The 25,933-nt window shown below is 35.7% G+C and overlaps 1 protein-coding gene across 8 annotated transcripts in view; it reads right to left on the bottom strand.

Moving 5' to 3' along the window:
- Positions 1-25,933, bottom strand: part of DDHD1 (DDHD domain containing 1) — a 92,085-nt gene that overhangs the window by 22,146 nt on the left and 44,006 nt on the right. For all 8 annotated transcript variants that reach the window (XM_004449330.3, XM_004449325.3, XM_004449326.3 and 5 more), the window contains 3 exons: positions 24,883-25,030; positions 20,853-20,959; positions 6,328-6,434 (listed from right to left, as the gene is read on the bottom strand). In XM_004449330.3, the coding sequence (XP_004449387.1) occupies positions 6,328-6,434; positions 20,853-20,959; positions 24,883-25,030 (362 nt within the window). The remainder of the gene's footprint in view (positions 1-6,327; positions 6,435-20,852; positions 20,960-24,882; positions 25,031-25,933) is intronic.

The raw sequence follows: 25,933 nt of genomic DNA, 5'->3' as shown, positions 1-25,933 counted from the left end.
GGCAGTCTGCTGGGACACCATGCAAATACTCTAGTCCTCATCAAAATTTTGCCCTACATAAAAATTTTAACAAATCTACCACACTAAAGCAAATTGCTAATAATAAGGTGGTATATGGGAAATCTAGTTCATGCATTATTTTTCTGTAAATCTACAACTTCTCTAATAGAAAACAAATTAATATTTGCTAAAAAATGTTTAGATTTGGCATCCATGGATGATTCTTGCCTGATTCTATCTTTACCATGATGTCTGAAAAATGATGATTTTTCAACTCCAGTGATCCCTCCATATTCACCATTCAGACCTCAACATTCTATTGTAGGTAAGGGACTTTCTTTCTTCATTTACTAATTTATTTATAATATATATGGATTAATGAAATTTTCAATTTTTATATCCTTATTACATACACTATTCTCATTATAATTCTGTATAAAAGTAATAATTCCTTATTGAAAGTAACAGTTAACTATTTGCGCTCAAATTGTCCCAGATATGGTCAGTGGAAGCTCCTCCAAACTGTTCCTATGTCCATGTGACTTGCCCCATCATTCTTTTGAGCACTTTATTTGTTGTACTAACAAGCTTCATCTTGAACCTATCCTGCCCAAGCAGCATTTTTCCCCAAAATATTCTAGTTCGTTTAAATGGGGAAAAATAGTATTAGAGACAAAGATCTTGGTGCTAGGTGTACTCATTGCAACTAGGGTATCTTTGCTTCTTGGCATTTTCAGTGAAAAGAGCTAGTAAATATATACAGATGTATAAATATATACTTACATATAAACATACATGCCTACATACATACCCACGCTTTAAAAACCATGAGTTCATACTGACACCTCCAATTTCTCTACCCCCACAGGGTTCTTTCTTGCCTATGTAACAAGCAACCCAATGATTATTCTAGTCAGGGATGTTTGGGAAATATTGCTAAAGATTGCTGATGAATTGCAATCACATGTTCCCAGTGCTTTTCCAAGAAATTCATGTGGATCAAAAAACTAATTCTAAGCACTGGGTGTTCTCTTTCTACCTCATTTATCAGTTCTTCTTTCTACTAAATATGTGCTTTATTCAATTCCATTCTGAGGATATTTACCTTTGAAAAGATAAAATGAAATAGGAAATGATCACTTTCTAAGTCATCATTTGCCAATAGCCAGAGCTTTGAGTCTGACACTTCTGTTTCTTCTTGTTAATGCATACTTATGGGAAAAAAGCCCTTATTGTTACTTTTGGGTGACATGCCTCAGCACATTTTAGCCTTGAACAGTCACGATACCTTTTTAGGGATATGATTACTTATCTTCATTTATTTTTGGTTAATGGTCTCAGCCATCCTCTTTCCTTTGGTTTTCTTCACTGTTTTCATTTAATAATATATTTCAATTTTCAAGCCTTTAGGGTATATCTAACAATGCCCACTGTATATTTTAAAGGACTATGAATATATAAGTTATTGGTATTTCTACTTCACCAACTAGGCCAATCAACTCTAGTTAGAATTAGGCCCAGAATAGCAGTTCTCTTTGTAGCTTCTTTTATCTTTTGGGAAGCAAAATATGAGCAGGACAAATAAAGAACTATATTGAAGTCATAATCATTGTTAGCAAATGCCTAGGAAACTAAAGTTTTCATTAACTTAAATCAAACCTAGACGAGTTCTGTGAACTATGTGGAGAATACAGTATCTACTTCCTTTGTATGTTGGAAACTGCATTGTTATACTTTTGCTATAATATCAAATCATGGCCTCTACCTTTGAACTACATGTCCCTGATCTCAAGCTGTCATCCACATATATGTTAACAGAATTCCCAGCAGGTGCACCGTTCCTCTATATCCAGTGTAATTTCCTTTGCCTTCTAATGAGTTTATTGTTTTTAATCAAGTGGAAAAGATAATGATTTGGTTTGAGATGCCTATGGGCCACCCACCTGTAGATGATTACAGGCAGTTGAATATACAGGTCTGGAATGCTGAGGAGAAAAATCTGTACTAAAAATAAAGATTTAGATTCTTATCAACAGAATTATAAAGTGATGAATTATGCCCATACTGATCCTTTCTACTTTTCTTCCCCTTTTGTTTCTCATCACTGTCATTCAGATCAAAGCAGACCTTGCAATGACGGGATATAGAAAGAGGAATGGAGAAAAATCCTAAAGGGATGGTGGCCAGGAGAGAAGGAAGTTTCCCTGACAACTAACCAAACATATTTCTGTAGAAATATAAAAAGACATGCTGAATGAAATCAGGAAATGGCTATGAATGACAAAATGAGAAATGGATTTGCTTTGAGCAGTAGAGAGCAGCTCTGCTGGAAAGCTTCATTCATTCCATAGAGACCCCTATAATTTGTATGTCTAATAAGTAGTAAAACCCAATATTAGAAGGAACCAAGGTAATAGTTTATTTAGAATTAAGTTTATTGCTATCATTTTTTTAAGTTATTGAGTTGTTAACATATATAGTACTTTAATCTATAACTTAATATTCAAACATTTAAGGGGATAGTTTTAAATCTCATGAGACAAATGGGGAAAACATTCATTAACAATAATGAATTTTGTAGAAGGGATCTTATTTAGAACAGTCTAAACTCCAGTAAATAATTAATACTGTTAAAATTTAAGTCATTCCTCTTGAAGTGGGCTAAACAATTTCCTGATATTTTGGATAAATAGTTCTTAAAACATAAAAATAATGCTTCTGAGTTCTGCTTAGAAGTTGACTTAAACTAAAGGGTGCCTATCTATGAAAGTTAACTTGCAGAAGTGTTGATTAAATATAGTGGCTAACATTATAAAGTTTTCTTCCTGGTCAAAAATCCTTTACCAACCATGGTATTTTGATATCATGGAAACAACTTTGGGTCAAAATTATACCTGGAATCTTAAAGTTCTACCCATTTATCCTGTAACAACCTCTTTACTTTACTTCCTTTTTCACTGTCTTCCATGGTCACCAACTAAATTGCAAAATCTTCTTCCCCAAACTTCTCTTCTCTGCATAGTGCAATCCAATTAGATAGTCTAATTGCTATCTCCCTATCCTCACCTCTTAACCATTTCCAATTCTTACTCCTAGGCTTTGTACATAATGGTCTCTTCACCTATTTTTTTTTTTTTTTTTTTAAAGATTTATTTATTTATTTAATTTCCCCCCCTCCCCTGGTTGTCTGTTCTTGGTGTCTATTTGCTGCGTTCACCTATTTGCCTTATCAGAAACTTATCAGAAAATTAGCAGATGCTCTTCTCATTCTCTTTGAAGAAATCACTCTTAAGTGGTTAACTTTACCACCCTTTCTTTTCCTGAATCTCTTTTGCTCTATTCCTCTTCAACAGTTGTACATTAACTGTTGATGTTCCTCAGAGATCTGAGTTGGACATTTTTCTCTTTCCATTCTATATTCTTTTAATGGATTATCTCATTTTACTGCCACTACATTTCAAAGAAAACTGAACATGGATGATTTCCAAAACATTATTTTTACCCTCATTTGTATAAAGTCTAAGTTTGTGCTACACCAATGTATTAGGAAATCTAATTCATTATTTCCCCTATGTCCTACCCTCCAAAAAAAAAAAAATCTGGTTCCTTTTCTGTTTCTAGTTAATATCAGAACCATTCATCAGTTATCTAAGCTAGAATTTTTTTTTTTTAAGATTTTTATTTATTTAATTCCCCTCCCCTCCCCCGGTTGTCTGTTTTTCTGTGTCTTTTAGCTGTGTCTTGTTTCTTTGTCTTTGTCCACTTCTGTTGTCCTCAGCATTCCTCCGCAGGCTGCACTTTCTTTCGCGCTGGGCGGCTCTCCTTACGGGTGCACTCCTTGCCTAAGCTAGAAATCTTAAGAGTTATCTTTGTCTTATCCCTCTCTTTTATCACTCATGAAAAGTCACTCCAAGTCCTCTTAATTCTTATCTTAAAATTATATTTTGAGTCCATTCCTATTCTTCATTCCTACAGATGTTATTTTGAGGTATACAATTGTTAACTCTTGCTTGATTTTGAAGGCAAAATTGATGTGTGGGATAGAATTAATTTTCTTTTCCTCCCCTCTCAAAAAAATTAAGAATGTTTGGGATAAATGAGATGCAAGCAATACTATTTTTCACTGCCTTTACCAAATTCAAGGGACTTTATTAGCTTATAAAAATGAAAATTTATCAAAATGTGCTCAGAAAACATTGGGCAAACTAAACCTATAATTTAATACATTTAAAAGCAACAAATGTGCTAATTTTGAAATGTTTTACATATTTATTATAAAGATAGCTATGGGATACTGAACCCTAAAAAACTTATGTTCTTTTTTTTTTTAAAAAATGTTTAGAGAAGTTTTTTTTTTGTCTTTATTTTTTTAATGTTACATTAAAAAAATACGAGGTCCCCATATACTCCCCACCCTCCTCCCCCCTGCTTCTCCCCCCACTTAGGTTCTTTTGAGAAGCATACATAATCTTGAAAGCATCAACATTAAACCCTATTGTCAGGGTCCATCCCATACTCACTTCTCTGAAACTTGGTTAGGAATACTTTAAGAATAGAAAAGATCAGTAAAAGAAAGTTCCCGCAGAAAACACCAAACCTTTCCTTCTCCTATGAAAGGACAGGTGTCTGCAGGTAGTAAAGCACCCGTTTCATCATTGGAGAATTTTACTCAAGATTCATGAATTAAAATAATCTGATTGTATAGTACCGGTGATAATAGTAAATAATTGACTGCTATGTGCCACATACCAGTACAAGCATTATTTAAATTAATCCTTACCAGAAGACTATGAGGGAGCTACTATTAGAATATCCATTTTTAAGATGATGTCACACAAAAATTGAGTGTTACAGTCGGATTTGAATTTAGGCAGTCTGTCCCTAGAACTCATATACAATTTACATAAAATAATTTTTACTACATGGTTTTAGAAATAACTTGGAGCCATATATGGTTAAGGAGAAATATGAAAATATAATTTACCTTAAGTTTTACAACAATAAGCCTAAAACATTCCCTGCCTCCCCCCAGGGGGGGAAACAAAAGCACAATTAAAAAATTTCCATGGACTTCTTTTCCTTAGATATTACATTTTATGTATTATGTCTATGTATTGTAATCTACTCTTTTAAATTTTCTTGAGGGCAGGGACTGATATTTTTGGTTCTGTGTACAGAACGTAGTAAGTACTTAATAAACATAAACTTTCAATAAATATATAGATAATCTCCTTAGTTCAAAACACCTTTAACCAGCTAATTCAGCATATACATATTATTGAATCTTAGAAGTTGTGATTGATCTACAGAGTTGGGATTTATAAATAATAGAAATGATCTCTGGAATTCCTGGTAAAGGAATCTTACTAAAGAAATTGAATTTTACTTTTGAAATCTGATTTAGGGCCTTTTCATTACTACCCCATCCCAACTCTCCAATGCTGACTGAAGGTTAACAGTTTGCAGTCAAGTGGCCCAATGTTAGCCAGTGATTAGTATACAGAGGAGGTCTAACAAAATATTTTTTGATTAAAGATCCAGTAAAGTCAAAATAATCACTCAGTAAATAATGGGACAGCCTGATTATACTGTGACCACAGAGGAGTGGAGAGGTGGACAGTGTAAGCGGTGGAGCTATACTGCCTGGGTTCAAGTCCTGCCTCTGAAACTTACTAGGTGAGACACCTTGGGCACGTTCTTTAATCTCTCTTTGTACCAGTTTCTTCATCCTTCAAATGAGGATAGTAATCATACCTACTTTGCAGGATATTTAATATGATTTAACAACACATGTTATACAATTAACAAATGTTATTCCTATGAAACAGAATTCTTTTTCTTTTACCAGGAGGACAAAATGCATTTAATGGAGATTCTCTTATCCCACTGAATGAATTCTCACCTTTCATTCCCCCTTTAGTGCTATCTTTGTGATACATTAGCATTGCTACCATTTGAGAACCATACCATTGCAGAAATGAGGCAATAAAACTTTATATATGCAAATAACTTGAAGGAAATTTCTAAGTGTCTAAAACTTATGAGGACAATAATCATGGATAGAGTTAACCAAATTTAAGACATATGGTATTTCTATTTTAAATATATTTTCTAACCAACCCTCAACCCCTAATACTATCCATTTTATTAAGGATCCCAATGGTTAGTTTGAAGACGATCAAATTCACTATTAAATGCACCTATTTACAGATTAAGAGATTCCTATAATTTCCCACTTGTTTTAAAGAAAGAGCATAAAATGTTAAAGTTCAGGACAATTATATTTTCACTCTAAGATATCCAACAGCAACAAGATAAAATACTTACTTCATCCCTATAAAGTGGACTAGTATAATACATTATATCCATTGCGCTGCTGTTCAACATATCCCTTAAACCTCGTACTTTGTCAGGAGTAATAGAATCAACAGTGTCTACAAATTAAAAAAAACAAATTTAAATTTACTTAAGATCTGTTTTTAAGGAAAAAATACGTGAAAAAAAAAGACATTCTCTGAATAACAGCTTTTTAAGTTAACATTACTTAATATTCAAGGCTAGCTTTTATATAAAGTATTCCATGAAAAAATATTTATGCAAAATACTCCATGAAACATAAAGACAAAAGGGGACAAGAAAAGATAAGGAACACTGAAAGATAAGGGGTATTATCAAATTTATATAAAACCTCACTGTTTTTGATATATACTGGCTTTTTTATGTTATTCAGGGGTACCTAGAACAAAACTAGGTCATCTCTTCCTGGAACAGGTGTCAAGGAACACAATCTTACCCCTTCTGTACTTTCTTTTCTGCCTCCTTTCTCTCTTTTTCTTGTCTATGCATCTTGGGCCTGGCAATACCCATGGAGATGCCTATAGCCACTGATGGCAAACCAACAATAAATTAAAAAAATAGCTAGCTCCCTTATATATTTTTTATTTTTATTTTAAAAAAATATTTTTATTCATTTTTAAAAGATACATAGATCACACAAAATGTTACATTAAAATCTCTTACATTTCACATGTACAAGAGAACCAAAAAGACCCTTTAGTGAACTAAAGATCCTATGAAGAGCTGTCAAATTACAAATATACACAGAGGCAAAGAAATCAGCAATGGGCCTCCTTTAGTTAACAAGATAATATCAATGTTGGTATAATCTACTGCATTGGAAAACTGTTACATAAACTGCATTTCAAACAAATACAGCCCTCCATATTTGGCATATGGAAATTCTAACATGGGAAGATTAGTCTGTTAAACATCTAATAAAAGAGATGCAGAAAATTTTGCATTTCCTATGGAAATACACAGAAATCCTATATTTGAGTGACTATCACGATATCTTTTATTCTCCAATTTTCATTGAATCAGCTTATTTTTATTTATTCCCCATTTTAACACAGTCTATAAGGAAAACTGTAAGGCAAAGATTCAAGCAAAGGCTGGAAGTCTTTTCAAAGACATAAAGAGAAATATTGTAGCTATTCATGGGTAGCACAACATATTTATAGCCTGTGCTTACTTAAAAGTTTTTAAAGTAAAAGGTGTGACTACCATGCTGATATAAAAAGTGTTGAAGGTGAATACATTTTGGAGCACTGCTGTACCACATGGATGATAGTTCACATTGTAATATACACTGTCCCCCAGAACATTCAGTGGGTTATGGCAGGATATATAAAGCCCAGCATCTGACCCTGCAATATCATTTAGGACAACTCCAAGTCCCGAAAATGCCCCCACATCACATCTCTTCTTTCCTCTCCCTGCCCTCAGCAACTACCATGGTCATTTTCTCTACATCAATGCCACAATTTCTTCCATTACTGGTCACAATAGTTCTATAGTAGAATACCAGTAAGTCCAATCTAATCCATATTTTATTCCTCCATCCTGTGGACGCTGGGATGGTGATGTCTACTCCACCTCTATATCAAGATGTATTCACCAAATATAATGAATGTGCCACAATGACGAAAGAGGCTGCTGATGTGGGAGGAGTGGAAGGGTGGGGTGTGGGGTATATGGGAATCTCACATTTTTTAATGTAACGTTTTTTTGTGATCTATGTATCTTCAAAAAAATACAATTAAAAAAAAGACATCACTAACAGATTTTATGTTCAAGTAACAACCTTAGAAAGATTAAGCTTTACCTTCCTGAATCACTGCATGTGTGAATGTCTTTATATTTCATGATCTAAATTCATGTTTAAATTCATATTCATATGTAGAATATCTGTCTAAGTTATTTACCTCCAGATATTTGAACATTTGTATCAATTTTATTTGAATTGTTGGGTAAACTGATCAAAACTGAATACTTTCTGATTATATTTCTTTCATTTTCTTGATATTATTTGGTATTGTAATTTTTTCATTTCTTGATTATTTTTGAGTGTGTTATTTCATTAATGTGCCCAGCAAGTAGTTACTATATTAATGAGAATATTAAATTTTCAATTTCTGAAAAAAAAATAGTTGAAGGGGAGCAGGTATAGCTCAGTGGGTAAGTGCCTGTTTCCCATGTACTAGGTCCCGGGTTCAACCCCCGCTGCCTTCTAAAAAAAAAAAAAAGAGAGTTGAAATGTCATTTTGATGCATTTCCCCCAAAATGTTTTTACTGTGAAATGTGCATACAAGAGTGAAATTAATATACATGTGAAGTTGGAGTAATTTACAAAAAGAAATACATGTTCTACCACCTAGCTTAAGAAACAGAATATTACCAGTATCCTTAAAGCCCACAGTATATTGCTAAATAATCGCATGAAGTAACCATAAGGTTTGTATTAATTACTTTTATTTTTCTGTAGATTTACTACATGTTCAATAATATTAATAATTGCAGCTAATTGTGTATATAGTATTTACAATGTATCAGAGCCTAAGTGCTTTATTTCATCTGTTACTGAACACTACATAAATTGAGACATTCTCTATGGTTTGCTTTTTTCCTCTACATGTTGTTTCTGGGAATCATCAATACTGAAGCATTTTGCTGTAATCCATTCATCTGAGAGTATTCTACTCTCTCTGTATATCTCACAATTAATCCTTCTTTGAGAGACACTGTAGTTGTTTCTAGTTTTTTGCTGTTATAAACTGTGCCCAATAATGTTGTTTTACATGTCTGCTGGTGTACATCTTCAAGGGTTTCTCTAGGGTATATATCCAGGAGTGAAGCTGCCATGTCACAGGGCATGTGTATGTTCAACTGTTCAACTTTATGAGATAATGTCAAATCGTATTTCCAAAGTGAGTGTACCAATTGACATCACCAAAAGTGAATGAAAATTTTCAGTGCTTCAGAGCTTCACCAATGTTTGGTATTGTGATCTTCTTAAATTTCTGACTAATCGATAAGTATAAACGATATTTCACTGTGGTTCTGTGTTTCCTTATTACTAATAAGATGGATATCATTTCATGAATAAAATCCAGCTGTTTCCTATTTACTGAAATTAGTTTTTCTATTGAGATGTCTATCTTTTAAAAAAAAAAAAAAGATTTATTTCTCCTTCCACCCCTTGTAGTCTGTTTTCTGTGCCCATTCACTGTGCATTCTTCTGTGTCTGCTTGTCTTCTCTTTGGGCAGCACCAGGAATTGATCCTGGGACCTTCCAGAGTGGGAGAGAGGCGCTCAATTTCTTGCACTACTTTGGTTCTCTGGTCTGCTGTGTCTCTTCTTGTTGTGTTACCTTGCTGTGCAAGCACGCCACACAGTCTAGCAATGTGCACCTGCACTCCCCATAGGCTAGCTTGCCGTCACCAGGAGGCCCTGGGAATTGAACCCTGAATGTCCCAATATGGTAGCCAGGAGCTTAATCACTTGAGTCACATCTGCTTCCCAGGGATGTCTATCCTTATTCATGTAAAGGTTATTACATGGATATCCTGAATAGTAAATCTTTGGTGGCCATATTTGTTAAAACATATTTTCTCAGTTTGTAGCTTACATGTCCTTTCTTTTATGGCATATATTGATAAAGAGAAGTTTTAAATATTAATCTAATCAAATTTATCCATGTTACTTTTTACTTGTATGTTGTCTTAATAATCCCTTCCCTACTCTGAGGTAATAAAGATACAGGTTTTTCTTTTATTTCTTTTATTAACAACTTTATTTCAAATTCATAAAATTAAAAGAATAGAAAAAAAATTATGGAAAAATTACTCTTAAAAAGTTCATTTTCTTTTTTTTTTTTTTTTTAAATATTTATTTATTTATTTAACTTCCCCCCCCTCCCCTGGTTGTCTGTTCTTGGTGTCTATTTGCTGCGTCTTGTTTCTTTGTCCGCTTCTGTTGTCGTCAGCGGCACGGGAAGTGTGGGCGGTGCCATCCCTGGGCAGGCTGCTCTTTCTTTTCACGCTGGGCGGCTCTCCTCACGGGCGCACTCCTTGCGTGTGGGGCTCCTCCACGCGGGGGACACCCTTGCGTGGCAGGGCACTCCTTGCGCGCATCAGCGCTGCGCATGGCCAGCTCCACACGGGTCAAGGAGGCCCGGGGTTTGAACCGCGGACCTCCCATATGGTAGATGGATGCCCTAACCACTGGGCCAAAGTCCGTTTCCCAAAAAAAGTTCATTTTCAAGCACTTTAATACCATCTAAATCTGACTGCTAACTCAGTTGTTCCTCTAACATTCAGAAAGATACATAGATGAACAGAGATTGGTTAAATGACATAGTGAAGGTATCCTTATTAATGAAAAAGAGAAAAAAAATGCTTGTTTTCATACCTCACAAAACAAAACCCCTTATTCTTTTTTTTTAACCTTTAGAATTAATATAGTATCAACTTTGTTTTTGCTACACACATGACAATGTTTTTAGCTATAGACCAAAAATTAGTTTTCTCATGTATCACTAAAGTCTTAACACCCTGTAGTAGAACATTACTATATTTATATTATTAACCACAAACCTCATCTACTTCCAAAATCACTATTATACAGTCCCAATATTATCCTCTAGCTGTCCTCCAACTAATATTAATCTTCCTAGACTACTAGTTTCAGCCACAATTACACCCATACATTACCAGTTTTTTTTACATTCATTATAATGTATTACTACTGTAGCAGTTTGAAATTATTGATGAATTCCTAAAAGAAATATTGGATTATGTCTGTAATCTGATTTGTAGCTGGGCATGATTGAGTTATGATTAGGGTGGCATGGCAAAGAACAGAGATGAGGGTTTTTGATGTTGGAGTTTTGATGTTAGAGTTTGATGCTGAAGATTAAGCTGGAGCCCCAGGAAGTAAGCTCACAGAGGAAAGAGAAGCCAGCCCCAGGAAGAAAGGAACCTTGAACCCAGAGAGAAGCAAGCCCCAGGAACACAGGAACCCAGGAAGCCTGAACCCTTGCAGATGTCAGCAGCCACCTTGCTCCAAAAAGACTTTGGCGAGGGAAGTAACTTATGCTTTATGGCCTGGTAGCTGTAAGCTCCTACCCCAAATAAATACCCTTTATAAAAACCAACCAATTTGTGGTACTTTGCATCAACACTGCTTTGGCTGACTAATACAACTATCATTGACCTTATTAAACATTCTACATATACCCAGCATCTTCTCCCTCTTCTCAATCCACATTTCATCTCCCACCAACCTAATTTCATAGTCCAACTCCAGAAGTCTACTCATTGTATTTAGATCATATGAGTGAGACCATATAATATTCATCCTTTTGTGTCAGGCTTAATTCACTTAACATAATTTTCTCAAGGTTCCTCCATGTTGTCATGTGCTTCCCCAACTGATTTCTTCTTATAGTTGAATAATATTCCATCATATGAACATACCACATCTTGTTTATCCATTCATTGCCTGACAGACACTTGGTTGTTTCCATCTTCTAGCAATTGTAAATAATGCCGCTATGAACATCGGTGTGCAAATATCTGTTCGTGTCTTTGCTTTCAGTTTTTCTGAATATATTCCTAGTAATGGGAGTACTGGATCATAAGGCAGTTCTATATTTAACCTCCTTGAAGAACCGCCAGATCATCTTCCACAGAGGTTGCGCCATTTTATACTACGACCCATAGTGAAGGAGTGTTCCTATTTCTTCACATCTTCACCAGTGCTTGACGTTTTTTGTTTTTTTTAATAATGGTCATTCTGTGTGGTGTGACATATCTCATTGTAGTTTTGAACTGCATTTCCTGAATAGATAGTGGTGTCAAACACTTTTCCATGTGTCTTTTGGCCATTGTATTTCCACTCTGGAAAAATGTCTGTTCAATTCTTTAGCTCACTTTTTAATGGGGTTGTCATTTTATCATTAAGTTGTGTGATCTCTGTACATAATATGGAGATCAATCCCTCATCAGATACATGGTTTCTGAAGATTTTTTTCCCATTCAGTAGGCTTTTACTTTCTTGAAAAGTCTTTTGAAGAACAAAAATACTTACTTTATCTGTTTTATCTTTTGTTGCTCATGCTTTGGGTATAAGGTCAAGAAACCACCATTAGCCACAAGATCTTGAAGATGTTTTGAAATAATTTTTGTATATGGTGTGAGATAAGGGTTCTCTTTCTTTCTTTTAAATATAGCTATACAGTTATCCAAGCACTATTTGTTGAATAGGCTATATCTACTCCGAAAGATAGGACTAGAAGGTAACTTTTCAATATGATAAAGTGCATATATGAAAAACCCATAGCTAACATTGTACTTAATGGTGAAAGACTCAAAACTTTCCCACTGAGATTGGGAACAAGACAAGGATGTCCACTCTTCCCTCTACTATTCAATACTGTGCTAGAAGTTCTAGCTAGAGCAATTAGGCAAGAAAAAGAAATAAAAGGCACCTAAATAGGAAAGGAAGAAGTAAAACTTTCATTTTTCATTGATGATATGATCCTATACTTAGAAAATCCTGGAAAATCCACGAAAAACTATTAGACCTTATAGACAATTTCAGCAAAGTGGTGGGATACAAGGTTTATATGCAAAAAATCAATAGTATTCTATGCACTGCAATTCAAGGAGGAAGTCAGAAAAAAAGTCCATTTTCAATAGTGAATAAAAGAATGAAATATTTAGGAATAAATTTAACCAAGGACATAAAGGACCAGCATTCAGAAAACTATGAAACATTGCTAAAAGAAACCAATGATGATCTAAATAAAGGAAAGGATATTCTGTGTTCATGGGTTGAAAGACTAAATATCATAATGATGCCAATTCCACCCAAACTGATCTACAGACTTAATGCAATCCTGATAAAAATTCCACTATCCTTTGCAGAACTGGAAAGCCAATTATCAAATTTATCTGGAAGGGTAAAAAGTTTGACAGCTTCTTATGAAATTAAAAACTCACTATATTCTCCAACAGTTCCACTCCTAGGTATTTACCCTAGGGGAATAAAAACTTATTTTCAGATTTCTGGAAAGATGAAGAATTAGAGGCACAAGACTCACTTCTCTCCAAGAAAAATAGCTAGGGGACAGGCAAAAACTGCCAAGAAAACTGTTCTAGGACTGAGGACACCAGGGAAAGGGTAGGCACCACACTGAAGAGAGAGCACCAAAAGAAAGAAGACTTAGTAGGGAGGATCCGTGAATAAAGCTGCAGCTGCTAGTGCCCATCCTTCCATCCTCAGAGCAGTCAGTAGTAGGTCCTCTGGACCCTAGCCTGACTTCCTAGAAAGTGGGTCACAGAGGTCCACTTCCCCAGGAAAGGGGAGAGGGAGAGATTCAGCCTACAGCCCATCCCGCTTTCGGCCAGTGAACTTGGTCTACAGCGTCCCACAGGTCATGCCCTTCCAGACTAGGTGGGCTACAGCACTTTCCCTGGTTGCCTGCAGGAAACTAAAGAGAACTTGCCTCCTCAAACACCTTCTCTACTGACCTGGACTGGTTGCTGAGTGTAAATTTAATTCCTCCCAGGGAAAATGGAGGGTGCAGTCAACTGAGGGAGGAAAGCAGCTTCTGAGCAAATTTGATTTGCCAAGTTTGCCCTGAATAGTCCTCCCTGAGTGGGAATTCTCTGGAACATTGATTCTATGCTGTCCACCAGGCAGGGTTCCAGTAAACACAGTCCACCTAGGGTTTGAGTGGAGAGGTCTGCCAAAGAGAACCATCTGCTGTGTGGCAGGGCGCTCCTTGGGTGCATCAGCACTGCGCATGGGCCAGCTCCACACGGGTCAAGGAGGCCCGGGGTTTGAACCGCGGACCTCCCATGTGGTAGACGATGGATGCCCTAAGCACTGGGCCAAGTCCGCTGCCAATTGCTAGTGATGCTGAACATCTTTTTGTGTTTGTCATTTGCATATCTTTTTTCATTAAATGTCTGATCAAGTCTTCTGCCTACTTTAAAAAAATTGAGTTGTCTGTTTTCTTATGTAGTGGTTTGTAGTTTAAAAGTCCTTTATCAGGTTTATAATTTGCAAACATTTTGCCCTAATCTGGCACTTTTCATTCTCTTAAGAGTCTTTTGGTGAGAAAAATTTTATAATTTTGATGAAGTCCAATTTATCATTCTTTTATGGATGCTTTTGTTGTTTTATCTAAAAACTGTTTGCCTAACACAAGATAACAGAGATTTTCTATGTTTTCTTGCATGAAAGTTTTATTTTATGTCTATTATCAATTTTGATTTAACGTTTGTAAAAACTGAGGTTTAGATTAAGGTTCTTTTTTGGGCATACAGATACCCAATTGTTCCAACACCTTTGTTGAAAAGATCCTACTTTCTCTATTGACCATATTTATATGAATCTATTTCTGGATATATATTCTGTTCCACTGGTCTATTTTTCTATCCTTTTGCCAACACCACAGTCTTTTTTAAAAATTGATTTCTCTTCCCTCTCCACCCCACCCCCCATCCCAGTTGTCTGCTCTCTGTGTCCATTTGCTATGTGTTCTTCTGTGACTGCTTCTATCCTTATCAGCGGCACCCGGAATTTGTTTCTTTTTGTTGCGTCATCTTGTTATGTCAGCTCTCCATGTGTGCGGTGCCATTCTTGGGCAGGCTGCACTTTCTTTCGTGCTGGGCAGCTCTCCTTATGGGGAGCACTCCTTGTGTGTGGGGTTCCCCTATGCAGGGGACACCCCTGTGTGGCACGGCACTCCTTGCGTGCATCAACACTGCACAAGGCCAGCTCCACACGGGTCAAGGAGGCCTGGGGTTTGAACTGCAGACCTCCAATGTGGTACGCGGATGCCCTATGCATTGGGCCAAGTCTGCTTCCCAACACCACAGTCTTGATTACTTGATTTTACAGTAATTCTTGAAATAAGGAGTAGTGAGTCTATCAACTTTTTTCAAAATTGTTTTTGCCATTATAATTGCTTTGCATTTCCCTATAAAGTTAAAAACAACATCGTCTCTATCTGGAACAATACTGCAGTGATTTTGAATGGAATTGAATTAAATCTCTAGGTGAATTTGGGAAGAACTGACATTTTAACTATACCAAGTCTTCCAATCCATGAACACAGTATAATTCTCTACTTATTTAGGTCTTCTTGGATTTCCTTTATCAGCATTTTGTAGTTTGTAGCATACAGATCCTATATGTATCTTATTAGATTTATATCTAAAAACTTAATTTTTGGGAGTTGTATTGTAAATGGTGTTATTTTGTTTTTCATTTGTTCATTGCTAGAATACAGAAATACAATTTATTTTTCTATGTTGACCTTGTGTTTGGTAATGTTGCAAAACTCATTATTTTTAGTTTTTGTATATTCCTTTACAGAGTATACAATCACGTCATCTACAAAAAGGGACAGTTTTGTTTCTTTCTCTTCAATCTGTATGCCTTTTATCTTTTATTAACTTATTTTGCTGTGATTTGCAGAATGATGTTGAATAAGAGTGGAGAGAGTGGACATTCTTGACTTATTCTCAACCTTAGGGGGATAGCATTCATCTTCCACCATTAAGTATGATGTTAGCTACAGGTTTTTTGTAGATATCCTTTATTAGGCTGCAGAAGTTCCCTTCTTTTCCTGGTTTACTGAAAAATTCTATCACGAATGTTGAGTTTTGCCAAATGCTTTAAAATTTTTTTTTTTTACTGGAGATTGAACCTGGGACCTTGTACATGGGAAGCAGGCACTCATACTACTGAGCTACATCTCCCTGCCAAATGCTTTTTTTACTGAAGCAATTTGATGTAAGCATGTGGTTTTTTCCTTCTGTAATTATTTAATGATAGATTGCATTGATTGACTTTCAAATATTGAACCCACTTTGCGTTTCCAGGATAAACTCCACTTGGCCACTGTGTAGTATTACTTTTTTATATTGTTAAATTTGATTTGGTAATAATGTTTTGAGGACTTTTGGAAATATGTTCATGAGGGATAATGGTCTGTCATTTTCTTTTTTTGTACTGTCTTTGTCTGGTTTTGGCATCAGAGAAAGGATGGCCTCATAAGCAAATTGAGAAGTTTTCTCACCTCTTCTGTTTCTGGAATAGATGTATAGAACTGATGTTATATACATTTTAATGTTTCACAGAATTCACCACTGAAACCATCTGGGCCTAGTGTTTTATTTTTTTGGAAGGTTACCGACTACAAATTTAATTTCTTTACTAGAAATAGGACTATTCAGATTATTTCTTCTTGGGTGTGTTTTGGTAGTTTTTGGTTTTCAAGGAATTAGTCTATTCTACACTGCTGAATTTATGTGATCAGAATTATTCATAGTATTACCTTTTTATCTTTTAAAAATCTGTGGCAGTTTGTAATAATAGCCCCTTTTTCAGTTCTTGATGTTAGTCATTGTGTCTTCTCTTCCTTTTATGGAACAGTTTGACTAGAAATTTATCAATTTTATTTGTCTTTTCAAAGGTGAGCCTATGTATGTGTGTGTGTGTGTGTGTGTAAACATTTTGTCCCTTATGAAGTTCCTCTTTCTGCTTGCTTTGGGTTGATTTTGCTCTTTTTCCCCATTATTTTCTTAAAACAGAAGCTTAGTTTATTGATTTGAGGCCTTCATTTTCTTTCAGTTCAAAATATTTTCTAATCTCCCTTGAGATTTCTATGGCTCATGATTTCTTAGAAGTGTGCTGCTTAAATTCCAAGTATTTGGAGATTTTCCAGCTCTCTTTTGCTATTGGATTCTAGTTTAAGTCTATCATGATTAATCACTTCCCATGAGCTCAATTTTTCAAACTTTATTAAGACTGTTTTATGATCCAAGATGTCTGTCTTGGTGATTGTTCTATGTGCACTTGAAACAAAAGTGTATACTGCTGTGTTGAATGGAATATTCTATAATAAATATCAGTTAGATCCTGATGGTTGATGGTGTTGTTCAGTCTTCTATATCCTTACTGATTTTTACTATTATTGAGAGGTGAGTGTTAAAAGTATACTACTACAATTGTGGAACTGTCCATTTCTACTTCTATTTCTATCAGTTTCCGCTTCATGTATTTTGAGGCCCCACTGTTAGATATATAAATATTTAGGATTGTTAAGTCTTCTTGGAGAATTGGATATTTTATTATGTAATATCACTTTTTATCTGATTTTTTTTTTGCTTTGAAGTTCACTGACTAGGTCATTTTATTTTTGTTTTCTTTCATAATTTCAACATCTTCTTTAAACACATTACATGTGCGGTATTTGTGGATCAGATTTAGGAATGTGCAGTTTATGCAAACTCTTGCTGATAATAGCTTGTGCTCTTATGTGTTCTATGACTTTAAATTATTAATTCATGCCCCCATGGACCTCATCTATGGGAAATCAATGAGGCTCCATTTAAAATGTGTTTTGGAGGACCTACGTTTGCTTATGCCAAGTGCCTAAGGATGCTACCAACATGAGGCCATTTTAAGTTATTTGGCTCCCTCACCAAATGGTGTCTGTTTATTAAGAGTGTATTCAGTGGAGTGGGTATAGCTCAGTGGTTGAGTGCATGCTTCACATGTACGAGGCCCCTGGTTAAATCCCTAGTATCTCCCAAAAAAAATTGTGTAACCAGCTAGTGTTATGACAGAATAACTTTTCTTGATTGCCAAGAGCTAACAAAAAAAGAAAAAGAAGGAAAAGAAGAAAACACCTTTCTAGTCTTTACAGATTGATCTTTGCAAGTGCTCTTCTTCAGTGCATAGCCATAAAATGAGTTTAGAGAATAGCTCCTGAGGGTCAACTCTGATCCTTTCTGAGCATGCATCATATCTTAGGCATGTACATATGGTTTTAAGAATTCTCCCTTGGGAACCTCATGTTTTTTAATGTAACGTTTTGTGTGATCTATTTATCTTTTTAAAAAAATACTAAAAAATAAATTTTTAAAAAAAAGAATTCTCCCTTATGTATGGTTCTGAATGTTACTCTTCCATAGGAAACACTTCCTCACAATTCTGGGCACTGCATTATTATGTCCTACAGCCAGTAATCCCTTGATTGCTCTTCTACAGTATTCTGTAGGAGAGCTCTGTGAGCTGCTTCTAGACACAGGGCAAGTTCTTAGAGATCCAGTCCCCTGGCCACCACTAGACAGACTGTGCCAGATATATGTGTGCCCAGAATGTACACGGGGGTTACTCTCCTCCCTCCAGAAATGGGATCAGGGATCCTCATTGAGAGCACGAGCCAGCCTCATGCCAAATTGGTGAGGGGTGGGGGACAGGCAGTGAGATCCTACCACTTTTAAGTAGGCTTTTTCTTAATTCAATGCTAGCCTTGTATTTTAGTTTCCCAGCTGCTGAAACAGATACCATTACAACAGGCTGGCTTAACACAGGAATTTATTGGCTCATGGTATCAGAAGCTAAAAGGCTTGTTCCTTCCTGGGTCAGTATCTTCTGGCTGGCCCATAGTCTTTGGAGTTCCTTCACTTTTCTATCACATGGCAATGCACATGGCAGTTGTCTTCTTTCTCTTCTGGGTTAGACTTCCAGCTTCTGGCTGCACCCCTTGTCTTCTCTTTCTGTGTTCAATTTCTTTTTCTAATAAGGACTTCAGGCATATTGGAAGAAGGCTTACCCTCATTCAGTTTAGATACAAATTAACTAATAACATCTTCAAAGGACCTATTTACAAATGGGTTCACACCCAAGTGTTAGGGGTTGGACATGAACATGCCTTTTGTGGGGAACATATGTCAATCCCCAACACTCTGTTCCTGCAATCCTTTAACTATTTTCTGGAGCTTTGAGAAGGATGTTTCTGCCACTTGCTGGTTGTTCAAGTTCTCCATGGGAGATGGAGCTACTCTGCCATCTGCATCAGGGTAAGGCCTGCACTCTGAGTTTTGACCATGCCCAGGCCACAGGCTTTGTCTTCTGTTCCTTGTGCTTGTGTTTTATTAAAAACAAGGCCCTCAAGGCAAAAAATGACTCTGATTTTGTTTGCTTAATCCTGACACAGCACTCTGAAAGGAATTGCATTACTTCCCCACAATTTCCTTGAACCAAAAAAATAATTTTTAAAAAAGTTTATTATTTTTAGGTGAACTGTTTCCCAAGAGGTATCTGCATAAGTAGACTGAAATATTTCCAGAACCAAAAGTCCCTGCTGCAATTTTGAATTTAGGCAATATTCTAATAGTGCAAAAAATCATCAAAATTGGGACAAATGCGAGTCAGGAAGATCAGTTATAGCTTATTAAACTAAAATGGCATGAAAAGTTATAATGAGAAAAAAAAATGCTGTTGACTGATAAAAGGGAGTCAGCAGCAATTCATAAGTAAAGTTCTGGTGTAATAAGCACACATGCTTTTTGGAACATCCAATTTACCCAGATAAATTTCTTAGGCTCCTCAGGAATGTGGCTAACATTTAAGAAAACCCCTAAGGAGTTTGCAGTTTTCTGTTAGGTTTAAAACTACTGAGGGAATCACAGACTTGTAAGTGATCTTTGGAAATCATCCAGGAAGGCAGTTCAGCACTGTGATAAACATGGGTTCTGGCATCATACAAAATTGGATTCTGTTTGCTATTCTTAGTTGGGTTCAATTACCTTTTATTGAGCTTCAGTTTCTTCATCAGTAAAATGGAGAGAATAAAGTAGGTAACTTACATATTCGTGAGACAATTAAAAAAGATAATCCATATAAAATGAATAACGGAATGCCTGGTACATAGTAAACATTCTACAAAAGGCAGCTGTTATTATGTCCAGTACACCTCCTTCATTTTCCTGATTGTGTAAATTAACCTAAACATTCTATTTTAAGGGTTTTAATAATCAGTGGACATAAATCTGTGTAAAAAGAGATGCATATTTTGGCTGTAACAGCTCTTTAAGGAATGAAATAAAAATGATCTAAATTTTTTTTTTTTAGAAAATATTAGGGACTGAACCCAGGACTCGTACATGGGAAGAAGGTACTAAGCTACATTTGCTCCCCTAAAAATGATTTTAAAAATATAATGTATAATTTCTCTAAACTAGATGATTCATCATCCCAAGGAATGTAGGAGCAAAAACCAAATTACACCAAACCAAACCTGAGATTTTTATCTTCTAAACATAGTAGAGGAAAATTATTAAAAAGAAAATGTAAGCTCAAATGGAATTGTGGACAACAGATTTTTTAAAAGTATAGATAAATCACTTTTCCGTCAAAAAATTTAGAAAACATTTTGGTCCCCCCCAAAATCCACAGAAGATGTTCATGAAAACAGCACATTCTGTGAAATCTATTTGGTGGTCCAAAATGGCATGACAATATAATTATTTTAAAAAATAAATGTATTTTTTCATAAATAATCTAGAACAAAGGACATATATCTCAAAACAAATAAAGTGAAGACACTTTGTTCCCCATGAGCAAAAAGTATTTTCTATGACTTTCTGCATAACTTGGTAAGTTCTGCCATTGGTTAAATTATTTAATTTTTGAACAAAATATACCTCCATCAAGAGTAAGTTTTGACCGCCACTCAACAGGCAGAAATTCAACATGTGCTGCATGGTTGGAAAAGTGCTTTTCCTCTATTTTTCTTGCAGCCTCTCTCATCCTAAAAAAATAAAGACAAAATGAACAAAGTCTGTCAGAATAACTACATAGATGCATTTTACATAGTATAAAATGTCTTTATTTGTAATGCTTTAATTTACAAAATTCTATTTCATCCAATTATATTTTAATTACTGCAACACTAAGCAATAGTTGCAACACTAGGATACCATCATTTCAAAGCTATTTTCCTAAATTTGTATCTATGATTTCAAATATTCCAAGCCTTCACATTATATGCTAAATAATTAACCTAAGTTTTTAATGAAAAATTTCAAGGTATACAAAAGTAGAGAGAATAGTATAATGAACACCTGTCTACCATCAGCCAGCTCCAATACAAGTCATGGCCTGTTTTATTTAGTGTATTCTCCCACTCATTCTCCTCACAATATACAGTTTTAAATTTTATATTTTAAATTATAATACAGCCAAATAGACTTTTTTCCCCTTTTACTACCAGTTATGTGATTATAGATTTGTAGTTAGCACCACCACAATCAAGATAGAGAACAGTTTCATTGTCCCCAAATTTCCTTATGCCACCCCCTTTATAGTCAAACCCTCCCCCACCCTCATATTTTAAAGCACACACCAGACATGATCATGTCATCTGTAAAGTTTAGTATATGCTTCAAAAATGTAAGGAAAATATAACCTATTCAATACTATTATTACTCTGAAATAATCCTTAATTTTAGCTAATATTTGGTTCATTGGTCCCAATTGCCCTCTTGGACTATAAATGTTTTAATATTAAAATATTTTCAGTTATTTGCATTAAGATCTAAATGCAGTTGATGTATTGCAATTGGTTGACATGTCTCTCTCTTTTTTTTTTAAAGGCTTTTTTGTTTTTTAACGTTTTATTTCTCTCCTCTTCCCCCCGTTGTCTGCTCTCTCTGTCCATTCGCTGTGTTTTCTTCCCTGTGTTGCTTGCATTATCTGGCGGCACTGGGAAACTATGTCTCTTTTTTGTTATTATCATCTTGCTGCATTACCTCTCCATGTGTGCAGCGCGACTCCTGGGCAGGCTGTGCTTTTCGCGTAGGACGGCTCTCCTTGCGGAACACACGCCTTGCACGTGGGGCAGCCCTATGCGGGGGCGCCCCTGCGTGGCACAGCACTACTTGTGCATATCAGCGCTGCGCGTGGGCCAGCTTACCACACGGGTCAGGAGGTCCTGGGGATTGAAACCAGGACCCTCCATATGGTAGATGGATGCTCTTATCAGTTGAGCCACGTCCACTTCCCTGACGTGTCTCTTAAGTGTCTTATCTATTGGTTCCTATTTTTTCTTATTTTTGCTTTGCAATATTTTTTTTGCCTGTAGAGTTTCCAAGAGTTTAATTTTTACTGACTGCAACTCCATGGTGTTATTTAACATGTTCCTTGATCCCCTATTTCCTGTAAATACAGGAAAATACAGAGAATACAGATTCTGTAAAATATAGAATTTTGATCAGATTCAGGTTCTACTGTTTTAGCAAGACCACCTTGTAGGTAGTTTTATACACCTCCAATAAGAGGTATGTACATTGCGTTTTCCCCTCTTTTGGTGATGCTAGCAGTTATTGATGATCATTATTTAGATGCATTAATTTACTATGGTTGCAAAATGGTATTTTTCTTAATCCAGGCACCCCTTATATGTTTAACAAGGACCATGAGCTTTTCCTACCCCTTTTAAGTAGTGTTTCCTTGACTCAGTGCTTGCCTTGTTACTTCAACTCTTTAACTGTTCTGGAGCTCTGAGGAAGATTGCTCTGCAAGTTTTTGTTAGTTGTTCAGATTCTGTGGGGGAACAGAACCTGAGAGCATCTCATGCCACTGTCTTGGTCAATCAGAAGTCCTTTGGATCATCTACATGCAAAATCATATCATCTGTGGTAAACAGTTTTACATCTTCGTTTCCTATGTAGATGGCTTTTACTTCTTTTTCTTGGCTAATGGCCCTAGCTAGAACCTATATTACCATGTGGAATAGAAGCGGCAGAGGGTAGACCATGGTCATATTCTCAATTTTGGGGGAAGAGACTTTTACTATTTTGTATAATTTTAGCTATGGGCTTGTTTTGTTTTTTGTAGATGCCCTTTGCCAGACTGAGGAAGTTCCCTTCTGTTCCTACTTTGAATGTTCTTATCATGAAAGGGTGTTAGATTTTTGACAATATTTTCTGACTATTGAAAGGATCATGTTTTGTTTTTTTTTTTAAAGATTTATTTATTTATTTAATTTTCCCCCCTCCCCTGGTTGTCTGTTCTTGGTGTCTATTTGCTGCGTCTTGTTTCTTTGTCCGCTTCTGTTGTTGTCAGCGGCACGGGAAGTGTGGGCGGCGCCATTCCTGGGCAGGCTGCTCTTTCTTTTTCACACTGGGCGGCTTTCCTCACGGGCGCACTCCTTGCTCGTGGGGCTCCCCCACGCGGGGGACACCCTTGCGTGGCACAGCGCTCCTTGCGCGCATCAGCGCTGCGCATGGCCAGCTCCACACGGGTCAAGGAGGCCCGGGGTTTGAACCGCGGACCTCCCATATGGTAGACGGACGCCCTAACCACTGGGCCAAAGTCCGTTTCCCGGATCATGTTTTTTTTATCTGTCCTTTGTTCTATTAATATTAATATGGGTATTATATTATTTTTCTATGTTGAACCAATGTTGCATTCCTGGGGTAAATTTTACTTGCCCAGGGTGGTGGATTCAGTTTGCTGATACTCTGTGGAAAATTTTTGTCTATTAGGGATATTGGTCTATAGTTTTCTTGTGATATTTTCATCTGGTTTGTTTATCAGGGTATTATGGCCTCATAGAATGAGCTGGGAAGTCTTCCTTCCTCTTCTATTTTTTTAGAAGACTTTGTTAAGAATTTGTAATTCTTTAAGTGTCTGGTAGAATTCACCAGTGAAGCCATCTGGTACTGCCCACCCTGCTCTTTTTTTTAGTGGGAAGTTTTTGATTATTAATTCAAACAATTCTATTTGTTACAGGTCTATTCAGATTTTCTATTTCTTTTTTAATCAGTCTAGATAATTTGTGTTTCTAGGAATTTGTCCATTTCATCTAGGCCCTCTAATTTGTTAGCATACAAATGTGTACAGTATTGCTTTATTTCTGTAAGGTTGATAGTAATGTCTCTTCTTTCATTCCTGCTTTTATTAATTTGAATCTTCCCCCCTTTTTCTTAGTTAGTTTAGCTAAAGATTTTTTGATTTTGTGGATCTTTTCAAAGAACCATAGTAGTATAAAGAGATCTTACTCATTGAAACCGCATAGTACTCCACTGTATGGATAATAACCATAGTTTACATAACCAGTCTTTTATCACTGAATATTTGGGTAACTTCTATTACAATTAATGCTTCAATAAATACTCTTGTGCACAAATGTCTCTGTACTTTTGAGGATGTTATCTTTGAGATGAATTAATAGAAAAAGATTTGCTGGGTCAAAGGGTAAATGCATATGTCATTCTGATAATGTTGCCAAATTCTCCTTTATTGCATTTCACTAGCAGTATAAGAATGCCTCTTACCTATTGCCTGGCTAAAGGAATATGTTGACAAAAAATTAAGTTTTATTGAGATTGTTGTATGCTATTGTCTTTTCTCCCATTTGTCCCACATTTAAGAGTTTATGCCTTTTTCCCTTTTAAAATTCCTTTGCTAGCACTTTGAGTGAGGTTCCAGAAAGGAGTAAGATAAACTGGTGTGTTCAACCTGCCATGTTTAACTAAAAGTCTTTATACTCTTCTAAAATCCTAGCTTTAAAATCACCAATTTATGGCATTACATATATATGTTCAATTAAAACTTCTCTTGCAAATAAAACTCCACAAAAAGTAAATCCAGTTGTATTTCAAATACAGTTGTTCCTTTTAGCAAATAAATTCTGATATTCCCAGAAAACTAGGACCTGTGTAAACTCACATAGCTGTATTTTTGATGATTCTTCCTTGGTCCATTTTCTGCCCAATGCCATGGACAACAAATACAATATGGGTAGTCTGGGATGGCTTGTCTTCTAATGTGGCTTCTTCTACATAACCTCTGTGAAGTCTGGTCCCACTACTTGATGCTGTAGAAAAATTATGATTCTAAGTTTACTATTTTATTCTGAGAAATAGCCCTTTTACAATATGTTGAAAGAAAAAAGAGAAGCAAAAGGAATATAAAGAAAAAGTTTCACTGGGTAGGGGAAATAAAATTTCTAAGAAGATCTCAATCAATCAATTATGACAGAGTGCTCAACTAGACATGACACCACAGCCAGAAACTATAAGGAAAAAGAAAAGGAAGGAAAGACAAACTGAATATGTAAATATTTAAAACTTCTATTAAATACCATGAAGCAAAGATAAAACATGAATGGCAAACTAGGAAAACTTTTGCAAAGTATGACACATACTAATTATCCACCTACACATACAAAGAGAGCTTACTACTAAAAAAAAAAAAGAACGAACATTCATATAGCAAAATGGGCTAACGATATGATGAGTTAATTCACCAAATAAGAAATACAACTGACTGAAAAAAAATATAAAAAGATACTGAATAAAAGAGGAGTAAAAGGGATGTAAGCAAATTTATGAAATTAAAATAAAAAATAGGATAGTCAAAAAATTGTATCAAACTTAAATTTAAAAAAATTATTCTGATAATGTTTTCACATCCCACAGGTATCATTCCTCCCTCTTCTTCCTTTCAGTCAGATTTCTTTAAAGTGTTGTCTATTCTCACTGCCTCCATTTCCTCATTTTCGACTTAAGTTTCAACTCATGCCAATCATGCTTCTATCCCATCAGTCCATCTAAGTCATCAATGAACAACTTCTTGTCACTAATTCCAGGGGAAAATAGGTAGTTTTTGTCTTTCTTGACACTATGTTTCGACTGCCATGTTTTATTTTCACATCACTGCCTCTGGCTTGATTGCTTTTATGCTTTTATAAATATAAGAGATATTTATTAATCTTGTC

The sequence above is a fragment of the Dasypus novemcinctus genome, chromosome 3, assembly GCF_030445035.2.
Source record: "Dasypus novemcinctus isolate mDasNov1 chromosome 3, mDasNov1.1.hap2, whole genome shotgun sequence".
Lineage (NCBI taxonomy): Eukaryota > Metazoa > Chordata > Mammalia > Cingulata > Dasypodidae > Dasypus > Dasypus novemcinctus.
Note: the sequence above shows the minus strand (reverse complement) of the source record. Positions and strands in the feature narration are given on the sequence as shown.